Source organism: Henckelia pumila, chromosome 3 (assembly GCF_033568475.1).
Source record: "Henckelia pumila isolate YLH828 chromosome 3, ASM3356847v2, whole genome shotgun sequence".
In the NCBI taxonomy this organism is placed as follows: domain Eukaryota; kingdom Viridiplantae; phylum Streptophyta; class Magnoliopsida; order Lamiales; family Gesneriaceae; genus Henckelia; species Henckelia pumila.
In genome coordinates this window covers 42,551,593-42,566,605 of record NC_133122.1, presented here as the reverse complement: position 1 = coordinate 42,566,605, position 15,013 = coordinate 42,551,593, and the positions used below count along the sequence as shown (strand labels likewise).

Here is a 15,013-nt window from a genome sequence, read left to right as displayed (position 1 = left end):
AAATTGATTAATTTATCAATATATGATACGGTTCTCGTATATTTGATGTGTCTATCCAATTATTTATGTTGTATATATCATACGACATAGATAAACTTGACAACTGTTTGGAACATAGTATTAAACATGTAAAACTCATTAGTCATCATAAAATATTAAAATCCATGGCTCGAACATAGTAAGATCGACATGAATTTCCAACAACTAAGATTGGAAATTGAAACGCACTTGAACATCAGTAAGATCGACTAAAATAGGCACTATTTCTGCTTGTCCAGATGAACGATGGAGCTTTACTGGGACTGATATTACAGACTGTATATAAAACTTTACGCATCTGTATTGACACCAACGTCAAATTGCTTACCTGGCTATAAAATTACTAATTCATTTCACCAAAAAAAATGGAAATCGAAATTATAGGGTACATCTTCAATTAAAAAATTACAGGAGCCCTTTATAAACTTATTTCTCAATTTTTTATTTACATAATTTTGACTTATTATACTACACATGCATACAGTGATACATCGTGTGTGCCTCGTCCGTAGCATACCAAGAAAACAAAAAAAGATGAAACCCGCAAGTCAAGAGAAACAACACATAAATAGGAAAACCATGAAACCGATCCCCAAGAAACGGAACTTGTGGAGAGGTTTCAATAGGGGAATCCACCAATTGATTTCGATAAATACTTCCGATTTCCCTCGATTTTTCCATTGAAAAAATAAGTACACAAACAACTTGAACTAAACCTGAAATAATATGCAAGAAAGAAGAACTAGGCATTGTGTTGGTTACTTGAGATTCCATTTACATTATGCAGTAAATTTATGCGCGCAATGTCAACCACCCATCCCATTAATTGTGTGAGGTCGCTGCGCGTAAGAGTGCGTTTTCTCATGGTCACTGGGTGCTAGAAGATTAACCTACATGCATGCCGAAACACGTCAAACTTTCTGGAGAACAAATAGGACCATAATTCACCCGCATTTGGAAAAAGGAACAGATGAGAAAACAACAGACACAAAATTAACCTTGAAGATTTCTGAATTTGAGCTTGGACGTATATAAGCAGCCAAAATGCTCATGTTAAAATCCTGCAATCAACAGCAAGAAATGCTCGTTGCAAATTCCTAACTGACACTAAAAAGGCAAGTGTAGTAAAAACATGTCCTGCAAACAGAAACTTTTGACATACAATACCCATAACTTGGCAGTACACAATCACAACGGAATTGTTGTGCATACCTAAATTATCTTGATACCTAGTTGGAATTATCACGAGGAGAAACATAAAGTTCAAGCATGCATTCAGGTATTGAATTTGAGTGTTCACATTGTACTCCAAACTCGATGAAGTTAATGAATCCAGAGTATTTAACTTGAGAATATAAGACCTGACTTTGATGAAGTGAGGAGACAGCCTAAAGAGAAACACACACATGCAAAGGGTCGGTACAAGAGAGAGTTGAATTACCCTAAAAGGATCGCCTCTCAAAGATTGCACAAACATCGATGTCCCTGCCCCTTTACCCTGACGAAGATAACAAATAAGTTTTATCAGATTATTCATGATGGAGGCGGTGGTGTAATGCGATAAAACCTTCAGGCGCCATAGAAATTGATAATAAAATCATCAGATACCATGTCATTGAACACGAAGCATGCAAGTACCACTTTTTTCTTGAAAATCCCACTTTTTATGTAAAGATCGGGTTATGGTGTATTGGTGTCTACCGTATATAATTATGCACATGAAATGTGAAACCAAACACACAGGTAAAAGAGTCGAAAGAAACTTTGCGTACCTCCAGTGATACATCCCTGAGCCGTCTCCCTGTCTGAGCACAACAAACACGAACTACATGTTCGTCGCAACTTCCACTTATTATATAATCTCTTCCATTCATGTAGTAAGAACGAGTGTAGTTTTGAGAACTTCCTGTAGAAGCCATACCAAAATCCAGATGAAGCCTCCCATCAACAGCTAGCAGCTGCTTTACCTAGCAATAATAGACAACATTTAATCATTAATTTGCAGCAGAATTGTAGGTCAGAAAGTGTTCTAATACCGATTGCGGCTGTGACTAAATGTTTCCGGACTTTCTTTGGGATAACAAAGACAAACAGGTGACATTTCCAGTTCAAAGTAGAATTTTGTCTTAAAGTTGCGATAACTAATGAAGTTATTTGATTTTCATGCTGTTGTTTGTACACCGAATCCATATTTTCAATGCATTTGAGTTTCGGTTACACAAACCTCGTTCTATACCAAGCCAAATTTGTGTCAAACAACAATAAAGGCCTTCTAATAGTGCTATAAAGTATCACTCAGTCATATCGGAATTCATAAGTGGCGCCTAAACTCAAAGCAACTACATTTTATCCAATCAAAACAACATTTGACCAACCAGTCTCCAAATTCAGAGACACTCCAGTTTAGATATTTCATTACAAACAATCTCGGCAGCACTTTGCACGTTCCACCACCCTAACTATAGAATGAAGCTAAATTATCTAAGATACGGAAAATCACTATTGACTAGCAAATAAAAACAGATAGCACTATACTGAAAAATCTAGGCCTAAGGTATCATTTTTGGACTACTAGTTTCTTCATGTGACGAGAAATTTTGCAGCATCGAGACACTTCAAAAGTTCCTTTCAATCCTTTCTTTATCCAAACCCCCAAATCTTGGAAACACAAATTTAATATGGTCCTTAGAGTTTCACCCTATCAGACAATATCTTCCAATCTATTCACGGCATAATCGGCTTCTGTTTTAGATACCAATATATCTTATACGCGTTATATGGTGACAGCAAAATGGATTCAATCACATTGTCTCAACAATACTGTATCCACATTTGACCTCTAAATCTTGAAATCAATTATATCTAAACCAACAAGATACCACAACACATTGTTAACAAACATGCAACATTAGTCTTCCACCACCTAATAGCAATAAAGTTACCTCATTGTCAACAGCCGAAACTAGGAGGTAATGATCATCTGGAGAGAAGCAGACCATTACATTCCCCCGAGAGCTTGAAGCAGTGTAACAAGGTTGATTTGGTCTTTGTCTCAAATCCCACATCTTAACATCCTGATCAAAAGACGAAGTCGCAAAAAGAGATGGGGAATGATTTGAAAACTTGACAACATTTATATGCTCTCGATGCATATCAGCAAAAATCTGTAAACGCCTTCCACTGCTAATATCATATAAAGCAACATGTTTTGAATATCCACTTGCAAGAAACAGTTCATCTGTTGAGTTGATATTAACAGATGTCAACTGGTCAAACTCATCAAATATCACACAACCACGACTGTCATAAATGCCTCCACTTGTGATGGCCATCTTTTGTATGTCGTACAATCTAAGCGAACCGTTGTCAGAACCAGCAATTAGCTGACATGCAAAGATTCGATTTATGAGGTGAGGAAAGACAATATGGACACCCAAGCATGAAACTCAAATCGTAGCCAGCAATAAATTTACATCTCATGCAAGTTAAGCAATGAGTATCACCAAATGAAGACCTCTTGTAGATTATAGTATCATTTTTCACAAAGTCCAAGCACGTGATGAATATCTTCAAATAGTCAGAAACCTTCTCGATTCTCCCATGAGCGTACCGTTTTACACGAAATCCATAATTGGCTTAACCAGGAAAAAGTAAAACAACAGAGATTTATTGCAGTGGGAGCTCTGCTAGAGCACAACAAACTTAACGGATGTAACAGCATCAGCCTCTCTAGCTTATTGCCTCCCAATAGTTTCAGATATAGAAAAAGATTATAGTATATTACATTTGATGCTGGTGGAAAGATGCAACATATTGGAGATTAAACTAAAATACAGCCATAAGCATGAAAAATTCCATATGATATTGATTGAAGTAATCAGAGAATCAGGGGCCTTTAGAAATAATTTTTAATTATCCATTTAAAACTATTGTTAGCGACTGTAGCTGCAGAATGCTGAGTAGATAATGATTGACATTCTTGGATAATGTTTCTTAGATGTCCAATGGTACTTTGAATGCCACAAGGACAGCGACATACCTTAGAAGGATACTTTTTTAGCCAACATATTCCCAAGACACTATTCATAGCTCCAAGTGATGGAATGTAATTGACAATCTTATCACTTTCATGGTTTATAACAACAACTTCACCATCCAGGGTTCCAACAGCCATAAGGCTTGAGTCTGATGGATGGTACTCAAATTGCCTAGGACGAAAGTTTCTCCTTTCATCTCTGAATACACTGCCTGTAATGGAGAGTGGATGTAAGCTAGGCCATTCCGAAGATCCCATTTTGGCCGCCGATAAAGACCTGGAATATAAATACTGAGACTTTCCATATGATGAGGACAACCTTTTTTTCGAGGCGTGCTTACAAGGGAAATTTGCTCCAATCTCACGATTTCTTAACACACTAACAACACTTTCTTTATAATTCCGGTTATACGGTAGGTATTCGAAGTGACGTGTGAAGACGCCATGGGCTTTTTCCCTGTCCACCTTTCCAATCGGCAAATTATCAAGAACTTTCAGGTTTGATAATGAAGCTATCATGTATTCTCTATAATGTTTCTCATAGCATATTGGAGATGCATGACGAGAAACGTATTTCTTCGGCAAAATACATGACATATTTCTAAAGTTGACCAATCTATCATATAACAGATGTTCATCCTGCATGTCCTGTGTGCCAAAGGAGATCTGCTATGACATAATAAAACCACATTATGATTCTTAAATATGCCCCTTTCGTAACAAATATTGATTTAATGTAATTTAAGTACTTTAGAATTAAAACATTATTTGGCGGAGACCATAACGGTCAACAGAATACCCAAGTTTAGTCATGATTTCTCATAAAGCTACGTGAATTGGAAGAGAATCAAACGGATCCAAATTTGTAGTATGATTAGTTATCTTGAATTTGTTCCCCCTCCCACCAATTAAAATACAAAGGAAAAGAAAAAGTATGTCCACTACTTAAGCAACACTTGAAAGTTTTTAGTACCTCACTGTTCATATCTACCAGATCATCCCACCCAAAAGGTCTATTGGGCGAGAGTTCCATGAAACCAAGGTCCTGACGATGACATGAAAAATCCACCTCACTGTTATCTGAAGAATATTCATTCACGCTCCCTGTGTCCTGAATTATATAATCATCATCATCATCATCATTTATAGCTTCATCTTCGATATTTGATTGTAAATGTGGAAAAACTTCACCACTAGGCAGAGGCAAGTCAATGTGAAGGGCAAAGTCTATGAAACTTGAACAAATGTCTTCATTGTTTTCATTTCCTAATGATGCATGAAAGCACTTCATGTCACTGTAGGACACACAGTTTTGAAATCGAAGTTCAACTAGGGAAGGGAGTTTGGCTAATGCTGCACTAGTTGTCCACAGGTTTCCGATTCTTGTCTCACACAATGAAAGAAACCTTAAATTTGGCATACAGGAAAAACAATCCTCTCGAAAACTAGAAAGTGAAGTACTGAAATCCAGGTTAAGGGTGCACATCCGCTCGAAGTTTCCAACCATATTCAGTTTTCGGAAATGGGATGATCTTAGGTTTAGGACTTGGCAGGCTAAGCCTCGCTGAGAAAGATACCTGGGAAATAAAATTTTAGAATAGTGAGTGCAGATAAATGGAGCAATAAACCCATTTATTTAGCAGATAAAAAGACATCGACATGAAGCAAAAGTGTGTGCTCTTGCCTCTTAGTCTGTGATTTATGTGGGTGCACTGGAGACAGTCTACAACATGAGTGAAATTGAAATGCAGAACATTTAAGATAAAATTACACCAATAAAAAACATACGATTTTCTCAAATATAGTAGCAATTTTATATTTGTCACATCGCAAGTCTCAAGTAATTAAAAGGGAATATTGATGTGCCAAAACGTGTTGCAGGCTCACGACATAAACTACATACTTCAAAATACAACACTCAAGGCACTTTGCAAGGCCACAACAATGAAATGTGCTCTTAAAAGTTAAAACAATCGCTTCAAATAGAAACCAGAGTTAATGACGAACAGATCATAATTCATACATTATGCCAAAGATAAAGATCATTACTCGAATTGATAAGACACCTCCAAATTCTTACTCGCAAGTGGTCTGGCCAGTTCAGTTTTGGTCCTTTGGAGGGAAAAAACAAGTCTATTAAATTATCTATTAAATTAACAGGTATTGATCAAGTTTTAGCACTTTTATTTCTAAGCTAACAGAAAGATAGTCAAAGCCTTGTCTCAATTTGTTGGTGCACAATTCCTAGGGAACTCCATTCAGCATCAGTAGATGAAAGTAGACAGAAATCAATTCCTCTTAGCATGAAAATTGTATTAAAGAGAATAACTGGAAGGAGTCTAAAGAAACCACCACTTACAGCAAAAAATCCTTTCCAAATGACGTATCATGGATATCGACAACTCGAAGCTTTTTGTTGACAGCATGCAGCAATGGATAAACATATTCACCATTCAGTACACATGAAGGACTATTTACAAAGTCAACTACATCAATCTCAGAAGAATCAGTTTCTGTTAATAGATCAAGGAGTGGGTAAAAATCAACATCCTTCAAGTCATCTATTGAAACCATGAGGCTTGATAACTCATGGCGAGCTTTCTTGATCTTGACCTGTGTTAGAAAGATAGGATGACTGATCAGAATTAGTCTTTGACTATCAACAATAGCAAATGAATACCCCCAGAGTCAAAAAATACAAAAAATGAAGTTTAAGATAGCATATAAAACAGAACATGTATCGTTCTATAGAAAATAAATTCCACATATTGAATGAAATAGCTCTCTTCAGTCAAAATTTATCTTATACCAAACAATAAATGGCCTATCAAAACAAAACCTTCCTTTTAGTTTTAGAAGCATTTCTGAATCTTCCATTTCAACAGATCCCTTAAATTAATTAATAGAAACAGGAGGCATAATTGTGTAGCTAAACTACCATCAAAGAAAAGCAAATGGCTACTTCCAAAATCTTCCTGAACTTTGACAGTAGCACATCGTGCAGTTAATGTGCGACTGTAAAATCTCAGTTCACTCAAAGCTTTTAAATACGCTGAATCTCCCTTGTTCAACGTGAGATAGACGGATAACATGGCATGGCCAGGCTGCCATGGGTTATGAAACCCCACTCTTCCGCAAAGAAGCTTGAAAAAAGAGTGGTATTTGAAGGGATGTTTAGTGACAAACTAACATCCACAGGAATATAGAGAGCATGACAGTAAGGTGTCACGATGCTGGTGATTAATATCACACTTCTCACTTTATTTTTTCCTCCTGATGTCACATCATAATTTTGGGTAAATGCAAATTTAATTACAAACATCTTACTGTCAATTTTGTGGCCACCAAACTTGCATATTGTCCACTACACAGAAGGTCATCGTATAACATCAAATACCAAAATTGAAAACATTTAAAACACAATGGTGCACCAGAAAATGATAACCCGCGGTTGTGTCAGACCTTGAATAACGCTGCCACGACTGACTTATTCGGCGGAATTTCTAGCCTCTTGCAAGCATCAAAGTACCTGAAAATGGTGCCAAGAAACGAACTTCACAGCTGAAGCATGGAACTAAAAACAGTAGAAGCCGCAACAGGATTTTGTTTTGCCCGGACGATAAATAGCTCAATCTCAGTCTTTTATGTAAGCATTACAAATCAGGTAACAAACATATAAATAAATAAATTTCGAAACCAATAGATTAAAACTACCTTTTCTCCAAGGTGCCGATATCTGTGGTCATGGCGATGTTTGAGAATTTGTGGAAAATCAATGCTCTTTGCGATCATTACTAAGACAAGCCCAAAGTAAATGGTTTCTGGGGGATTCTTGTTTGGGTTCTTCAATTGGTGTGATGACAATTTTTCATTAAACTCTCATTCGGCCCTTGTATTATTGTTGTTATGGCTTTACAGTCCTATGGCTATTGAAATTCTTAGATTCGATTATACAAGCAGGTAATGAGACATTGGTGTGAATTGAAATTTTTTTTAATCAAAATTTATTTTTATTTCCACTAGTACACTTTTGCAATTTATACGGTTGATATATTTTATCCAAACATGATAATTTTTTAGGTTTTTTTTTAAATAACTTATTTTTTAAAAAATTCAAAATTAATTTGATTCGAAGATGATTTCAAAAATTTAAAGAACATTGCCTCATTGACAACAGGGAAAGTTTTATGCTGCTCTTGGGGTTGCTAGACAGATCAATGGTCCAAATTGATCTGCATATCAATTGATTTGATTTGAAGATTATCAATTGATTTGATTTGAAGATCATCTAAGAACCATTGATTTAGGCAGATAAACACTTACACTGCACATCTGCCAGCATAGAACTTCAGACTTTGCAGCTTTTGCAGCATCCGCTGTGCCAGCATGGTACATTTAGGGGTGAGCAAAATTTCGGTTAAACCGAATTAACTGAACGAAATCGAACCGAATTAATTCGGAAATTCGGTTAGGTTAATTCGAAAATTCGGTTTTTATGTTATAAAATTTCGGTTAATTCGGTTTGGTTTTCGGTTTTCGATTTTTTAAAAAAAATTCGGTTAATTCGGTTAACCGAATTATAAATAATTAAATTTTGAATTTTTTTATTAGGCCTTATATATAATTTATAATATATTTTAAATGTTTTTATATTTAATATTTTACTTAATTTTTCTTATTTTAATTTTTTAAGCTCAATATATTTTTATAATGATAAAAATATCATATTTAAATTATTAATTTCATAAAATTTTTAATTTTTTAATTTTTAAAAAAAATCAGTTAATTCGGTTTAATTCAGTTCGGTTAAATCGGTTTTAGTATAAATTCGGCTCGGCTCGGTTAACCAAAATGCAATTCGGTTAATTCGGTTCGGTTTTTTACCGAATTAACCGAATGTTCACCCCTAAGTATATTGGCTGTTTGAGGCAAGCAACCCTTCTTTCTTTTCTTTTATTTTTTAACTTATTTATTATAATTTCCTTATGTGATAAAATATTAAATCAAACTTAAATGTATTGAAAGACTCAAGCTATTTAATACTTGGCTAATAGATATTAAAAATATATATGTGATTAATAGATACTTTTAAAAAGTGGAATAAGCATGAGATCAAAGCATCAATCTATAATTTTAAAATTATTTTTAATTTTGGTATTATAATTTGAAAATTATTTATAATAAAAAATAATTTAATCCATGTTAAAAAAAATCAATTAGTGCATATAAAATATCTTTTCTTGAATTTAGCCAAGTATTAAATTAAATAGCTTAAGTATTCCGATACATTCAAGTTTAATTTTAACATTTTATCACATGAAGAAATTAAATAAATAAGTTTTTTTTTTTTTTTTAAAAAAAGGGTTGGTACCATGCTGTCAGCGTCCGCTGTCAAGAGGTAGTTTGAAATATTTTTTTTAAAAAAATTACTATAAAAAAATCCTATTTTTTATTATTTTAAAATTAAGGATTCCTTCATATTTTTTATTAATATTATTGGTCACGGCCCATCAATTGGTAAGACAAGACGGGTCAGTCCGCCATTTGGTTATGTTGAACATTTTCCAACTCAAACTACTTTTTTTTTTTTTTTTTTTAAACAAACAAGAACATTAAGATAGTCGGTTTTGAATTACAACATCATAAAGCCAAACCGGTAGTGTACCAAACTACCTATTTGAAAGACAAAGTGACATGGTTATTTTTCAGTTATATTAAAATAGTGTTTGGGAATACTTTTAGAAAACATTTATCAGCTTTTGCTTAACAAAATTTCACAAAATTTCAAAATTTTGTAAAAAAAAAGTTGATAAGTGCTTCCTAAAAACTCTCCAAAACACTACCTAAGTGAGTCAGCTTGACTAGTAAACTATCACAACTCACCATCTGTGACTGAAAAATTACTAACCCAATCCAATTATTTGATGAGAGGCTACTGGCAATCCGATGGACCAACCTATTTTAATGTCTCTAGTTAATGAACCCTTATACAATATAATAATAATAATCATATAAGACATTGTTTGGTTTGATGTATTATTAATCTATGTGTAACTTATTCCAATTAATTTCGCATTATTTTCGTCATATTATTTATTTATTTATTAATTAATAATTTTACATCAATTAAATCAAATAAATTATAATCTATTCATCAAATCAAATAATATATTAACTATTTTTTTTTATTTTTAATTTACATTATATTACTTATCTATGGATTATTTATCATCTCACTCAAATCAAACGATTTAATTTCGTTGTATAAGATTTTAATTTTATGTTAAATATAAAAACTTTCATATATATAATTTTTTTGGAATTTATGAAATATTTAAGATAAGTTTTTGCCCACTTTCTTCTTCAGGTCTTATCTGCTTCCACCGCTTTGAAAACGCCTCCCCCTTTCATATTCCATTTCCAGTGCTGAGAAAATGGCGATTCCGTTTGGTGCCATCTCGAGTTTCATCGCAGGAGAAACGTTGTCGTTTGTGAAGTCTTCATCTTCTGCGGTTGCGAGAACTTTTCCCCTTCACATTCGCTCGATGACGATTTCGGCGGCATCAAAGCCGGCAGCTGAAACTAAGAATCGCGAGCCCAGGGGGATAATGAAGCCTCGCCGAGTGTCTCCGGAAATGCAGGCCTTCCTCGGCGGGGTCCCTGAGATTCCTCGTACGCAAGCTCTTAAAGAGATTTGGGCTTACATCAAACAACACAGCCTTCAGGTATATACGTTTATTTTCTCCAAAATTTCGTCTGTTAATACCAATGTCATGTTATTTTATACATTTACATTCTACTCTTATGGATAAGTTTTTGCTTCGCATAGTTGTATGATTGTGAAGAAGTGGATTATTTTGCCAACTATTTATTTTTTTATGCTTTGACTTGGTGTATATGTTTTGATTAAGAATGGAACCATGTAGTTTTTATTGTGTTGATATTCATGACCTTCTGATTTGTATATAGTATGGGAATCTGTGTGTTTGCATTTTTATGTGTTTTTTCCAACTTCTTGTCGCCACTATTTCCATTTGCAATTTACATACTGAAGGCAGCATACCAGCAGCAGCTGTAGTTTATATGGGGTCGAAAAAAAATTGGTTTAAGTAGATTTTTGTTCGGTATTTGGCAATTAACCATGACAAATGGCAGTGACAGAGCCACATGGTGGCTTACAGGGCAATCGTCCCCGTTTATTTTTTTTAAAACAAAAATTCAGGTTCTGCTGCTGAATTGCATAGAGATATAGGAATACTTGGATGACATTGATCTAGTTAACTCTATGGACTATGCTGGAGGCCTAGCAATTGCATTGACACATTGGACTCTGTTCATATCTTGTTCATTTACAAGTCAGCTATAGGTCTTTCTTCCGTTATGTCAGTTTGAGCAATTACAGGATTTGTATGGCTGTCCAGTTTTTCTGTTAGCAAAGATAGCTTAGTATACAGTGGCAGGACATAGTATTCTATTAGTCTTATACCCTGGAGCAAGATTGGCTTTGAATTTTCTTTCTGATATCAAGGATTTGAGACTTTACTTGTACACAAATATTTATCACGAATTTAGTGATTTTGGATTATTGATGTTATGAACTTATGATTTCAGGTTGCATGCAGTCAATTCTATTTCCAACTAGTTTGGAATTGAAAGTTATATGATGATACTTACAATATCAAGGAGTTGAGAAACCGGATATCGATTTCACTTTTACCTATATGAAATTCTTGATTCGACCTGTATCTTTTTATTTCAAGTAAACAATTAGGAAACATTGTGATTTCAAGTGTCATATATAATTGAAGAAGAATTAACTTTGTTTCTCACTTCATTCTAGGATGCTGCAGATAAGAAGGTCATCGTCTGTGATGAGAAGCTAAAGAAAATTTTCGGAGGAAAGGATCGAGTTGGGTTCCTCGAGATTGCTGGTTTGATAAGCCCTCACTTTCTTAAGTGAACTATGGACGACGGAGAATTGCTCTGCATCTTGCTATGAAATCAATCTTTTTTGTACATGCGGGTTACTTGTTGGTTGATGGATCACTCTTGCGCAAAAATGGCTAAGACAAGCAGATCTTTCCTTTTTATAGACTAATTTTGTAGTACTTTTGTCTCAAGATCAATCAACAATTGAAACTGATATCGCGCGACGTCTCTCCCCGTGGTTTTTGGGATTGGCTCATTTTGTCCTTCGGATTTGCTTGTAGGCTTTGAGGTCCAAAATACTCGTATTGACTACATATATTATCTATATCCGTTCTTATTACTGGCTAGGTCTGCACATGGATCTATGTGCTGTTTTTCTAACTTAGTTGGATAGCATGTTTTGATTCGTTAAAAGGAGATATCCACATTTTTGGTTACTCTTTTTCTGGATACCCAATCCTACAAGCAATATATAAAAATAAATAAATTATATTAGGTGATATCTCGGTTTGAAAATTATGAATAGTTGATACTTGATATACTAAATTGAAATTTATTTTAATTTAGAACTCATGTAAATATGTGTCACATTCATAATTTTCGATGGTTTATATATCTATTTATTTAACGATATAAATCAATACTTTACGAACCTAAACGAAGTTTGCTGCTTTCAAGCAAAAATATCACTATTATATCCAACAAAGAGAGTACTTCCAAGTTCCGATCAGATCAAAAAACACGTTCCTTCCATCAGATAAACTATATACAATAATACAGTAACATTTCCGACCGTGGATCGAAGTGCAAAGAAGAAAACTTTAGCGCTAGGTTACAATATTCCAGTTTGACGTCTGTCTGAAGGTTGAAAAACACCACCTGGTGCTCAGGAATAAGCATGAAGGTATTAGGACCCGGCTACGGGCCTTCAACCGGCTAGACCTGAGGCCTGATGCGTTCCCGAAGCTCCATCCATATTTACGGCAATACCCTGGCGACAATATGGGCAGTCCCCGCAGTTCCTCACCCAAGGATCCAAGCAACAAACATGATACCTATGTCCACATGGTAACCACATCAGCTCGTCTCCCTCTGTGAAACGCTCTAGGCATATGCTACATTCCCTTGATGCCCTTGATGTGTCGTCTTTTTCATCACCTTCTTGCGGCATACAGTACACCTCCACGTGCAAACAGTTCAATATATCTTGAGCCAGTCCTGGAGGTTTCGTCCTTATTTCTTGGTTGATCACATTGTTTGCAGAGTCGACTGTGGTTGTCCATTCTCTAGATATGCCTGTTTCCCAATCTCCGGCGTCCACGTGCCCAAGTTCATCTCCGATGAGCAAGTCATTATGGAGAGGGCTCGATGAACTCCGATCACTCTGCCTGTGAAGAAAGATAACATAGTGATCTTAATTCTTAACTAAGGAATATTAAACGACTACCTATCAGTGGAAGCCCCAATTGGTGGGAAAGAATAATTCAAAAGAGGAGCTCGGGAGTTTTAACAGATTACACATTCATGGTCAACCTGCCTATTCATGTTTGGATCATACACAACCAACCTGCCACTGGAGAGTGTGACAGCACCCAACCTTTGTAAAAGCCTTTCTCTAGCAAGAAGCACAGCTCCCGGAAGTCGATCATTTCCGCTAAATCTCGCTCTATCCCAAGAGTTGTTTCGATTTTCAACATGGGTAACATCCCCTGAAGAAGATTGAATGACATCAAGTTCAGGCCGAATCAATTCACGTTCCTGAGCATGTTAAAGAAGAGCAAATCAGAACATGCAAAACAACAGTCCCTCAGACAACTAGACCCCTGATTGCTTGAATACACATCTTGAACTCTAGTATGTCGTATCATGATTCAGATCTCAGATTCCAAAGTCCAGCAAGATCAGTAATTGGCAGGTCAAGATTTGCCCTGAAAACATTTTGAGTGTTTCAGGTAAGTGGACAGAAGAGCCAGGTGTAGGTGTATGTCGGCAGAGCGCAATCACTGGAGCAAGAATACTCTGAAGTTTGATTACGTAAAAATTCAGTATTGACAGCTCAACTTTCATTATACTAATTTTGGACATTAGAACCGTGAAATCACAGTTTGAATTCATTACTAGCGCTAATTCTTTGTTAAGAGCCGGTTATCAAAAGGATGGTCACGAGTTAGCAAAGGACGTCAAATTTTAAGAATTTTCATCTTTCTGCCAATAATTTGAAAACAAATCACACTCAACATAAGCTTTAGCTGTCCAATTCAAAAGCGAAACTAATATCAGAGAGAGAATCTTACACTACGAGGCTGATGAGAAGAGCGAAGTTGAGGTGGTTGCCCCGGTTGAAGTGGAACGCGGCGCAGCGGATCGCAGACGACGTTGGGATCGAGTCGACCACGGGCCGTGTTGCTGCTGTGAGGGCGGCGCTGGAGGCGGCTGCGCCGATCGAGGAGGCGCGAGGAACCGGAATCCGAGCCGGCGTCAGACGGATCCGAATCCCGACTGATTCGAGACCTCCTAGTGTGGAATAATTCTGCAGCCCTCGGCATACAAAATTCCAAATTTGCTTTACAATTTCAAACAACCTTTTTGCTTTTTCAAGAACAATTTCAAACAACTTTTATGTATAATAATATATAAATAAATTTGGAGGAAAGATGGTGGAGGATAAAGCCTCGATGAAATCAACATGAATACAACTTAGATTTTAATATTTATTAAGATCGGTTAAATATATTTTTATTTGTTGAATCTTTGTAGGTGTCATATGTTGATGTATGTAGTATGGTTTTTATAATAACAATAATATATATCCATACAATGATAATGTTTCTCTCTATTTTTTTTTGTTAGAAAATTTAATTCCATGTACTTCCATTTTATGACATGATAATTTTTACAAGATTGTCTAAAAACTTAATTTTGTGAGATGATTCTCTTATTCGATTTGGTGTACTTATTTTTCTAATCTCATATACCTAAACCTAGCATATCAATTATCGTGCATATTTT

At 35.4% G+C, this 15,013-nt stretch overlaps 3 protein-coding genes across 8 annotated transcripts; 1 reads left to right on the top strand and 2 right to left on the bottom strand.

Moving 5' to 3' along the window:
* Positions 1–573: 573 nt before the first annotated feature.
* LOC140887822 (protein DWD HYPERSENSITIVE TO UV-B 1) lies at positions 574–7,972 on the bottom strand. 5 transcript variants are annotated; one of them, XM_073295326.1, is made up of 11 exons: positions 7,790–7,972; positions 7,538–7,604; positions 7,403–7,439; positions 6,435–6,688; positions 5,049–5,652; positions 4,079–4,744; positions 2,982–3,422; positions 1,812–2,006; positions 1,481–1,537; positions 1,038–1,100; positions 576–929 (listed from the first exon to the last, which is right to left on the bottom strand). In XM_073295326.1, exons 4-11 carry the CDS (start codon positions 6,647–6,649, stop codon positions 846–848), a joined length of 2,325 nt encoding a protein of 774 aa, XP_073151427.1. In that variant the 5' UTR covers positions 6,650–6,688; positions 7,403–7,439; positions 7,538–7,604; positions 7,790–7,972; the 3' UTR covers positions 576–845. The 5 variants fall into 5 exon arrangements, with proteins under 5 accessions (XP_073151426.1, XP_073151427.1, XP_073151422.1 ...); XM_073295321.1 differs by lacking the exon at positions 7,403–7,439; XM_073295323.1 differs by lacking the exon at positions 7,403–7,439 and having other exon boundaries at positions 4,079–4,741; positions 5,067–5,652.
* A 2,465-nt stretch (positions 7,973–10,437) lies between these two features.
* On the top strand, positions 10,438–12,344 carry LOC140892587 (uncharacterized). The gene is made up of 2 exons (XM_073301531.1): positions 10,438–10,800; positions 11,916–12,344. Exons 1-2 carry the CDS (start codon positions 10,510–10,512, stop codon positions 12,033–12,035), a joined length of 411 nt encoding a protein of 136 aa, XP_073157632.1. The 5' UTR covers positions 10,438–10,509; the 3' UTR covers positions 12,036–12,344.
* A 332-nt stretch (positions 12,345–12,676) lies between these two features.
* On the bottom strand, positions 12,677–14,725 carry LOC140891920 (probable E3 ubiquitin-protein ligase RHY1A). 2 transcript variants are annotated; one of them, XM_073300614.1, is made up of 3 exons: positions 14,299–14,725; positions 13,538–13,762; positions 12,677–13,388 (listed from the first exon to the last, which is right to left on the bottom strand). In XM_073300614.1, exons 1-3 carry the CDS (start codon positions 14,548–14,550, stop codon positions 12,933–12,935), a joined length of 933 nt encoding a protein of 310 aa, XP_073156715.1. In that variant the 5' UTR covers positions 14,551–14,725; the 3' UTR covers positions 12,677–12,932. The 2 variants fall into 2 exon arrangements, with proteins under 2 accessions (XP_073156715.1, XP_073156716.1); XM_073300615.1 differs by having other exon boundaries at positions 12,677–13,392; positions 13,572–13,762; positions 14,299–14,722.
* Between the last annotated feature and the right edge of the window lie 288 nt (positions 14,726–15,013).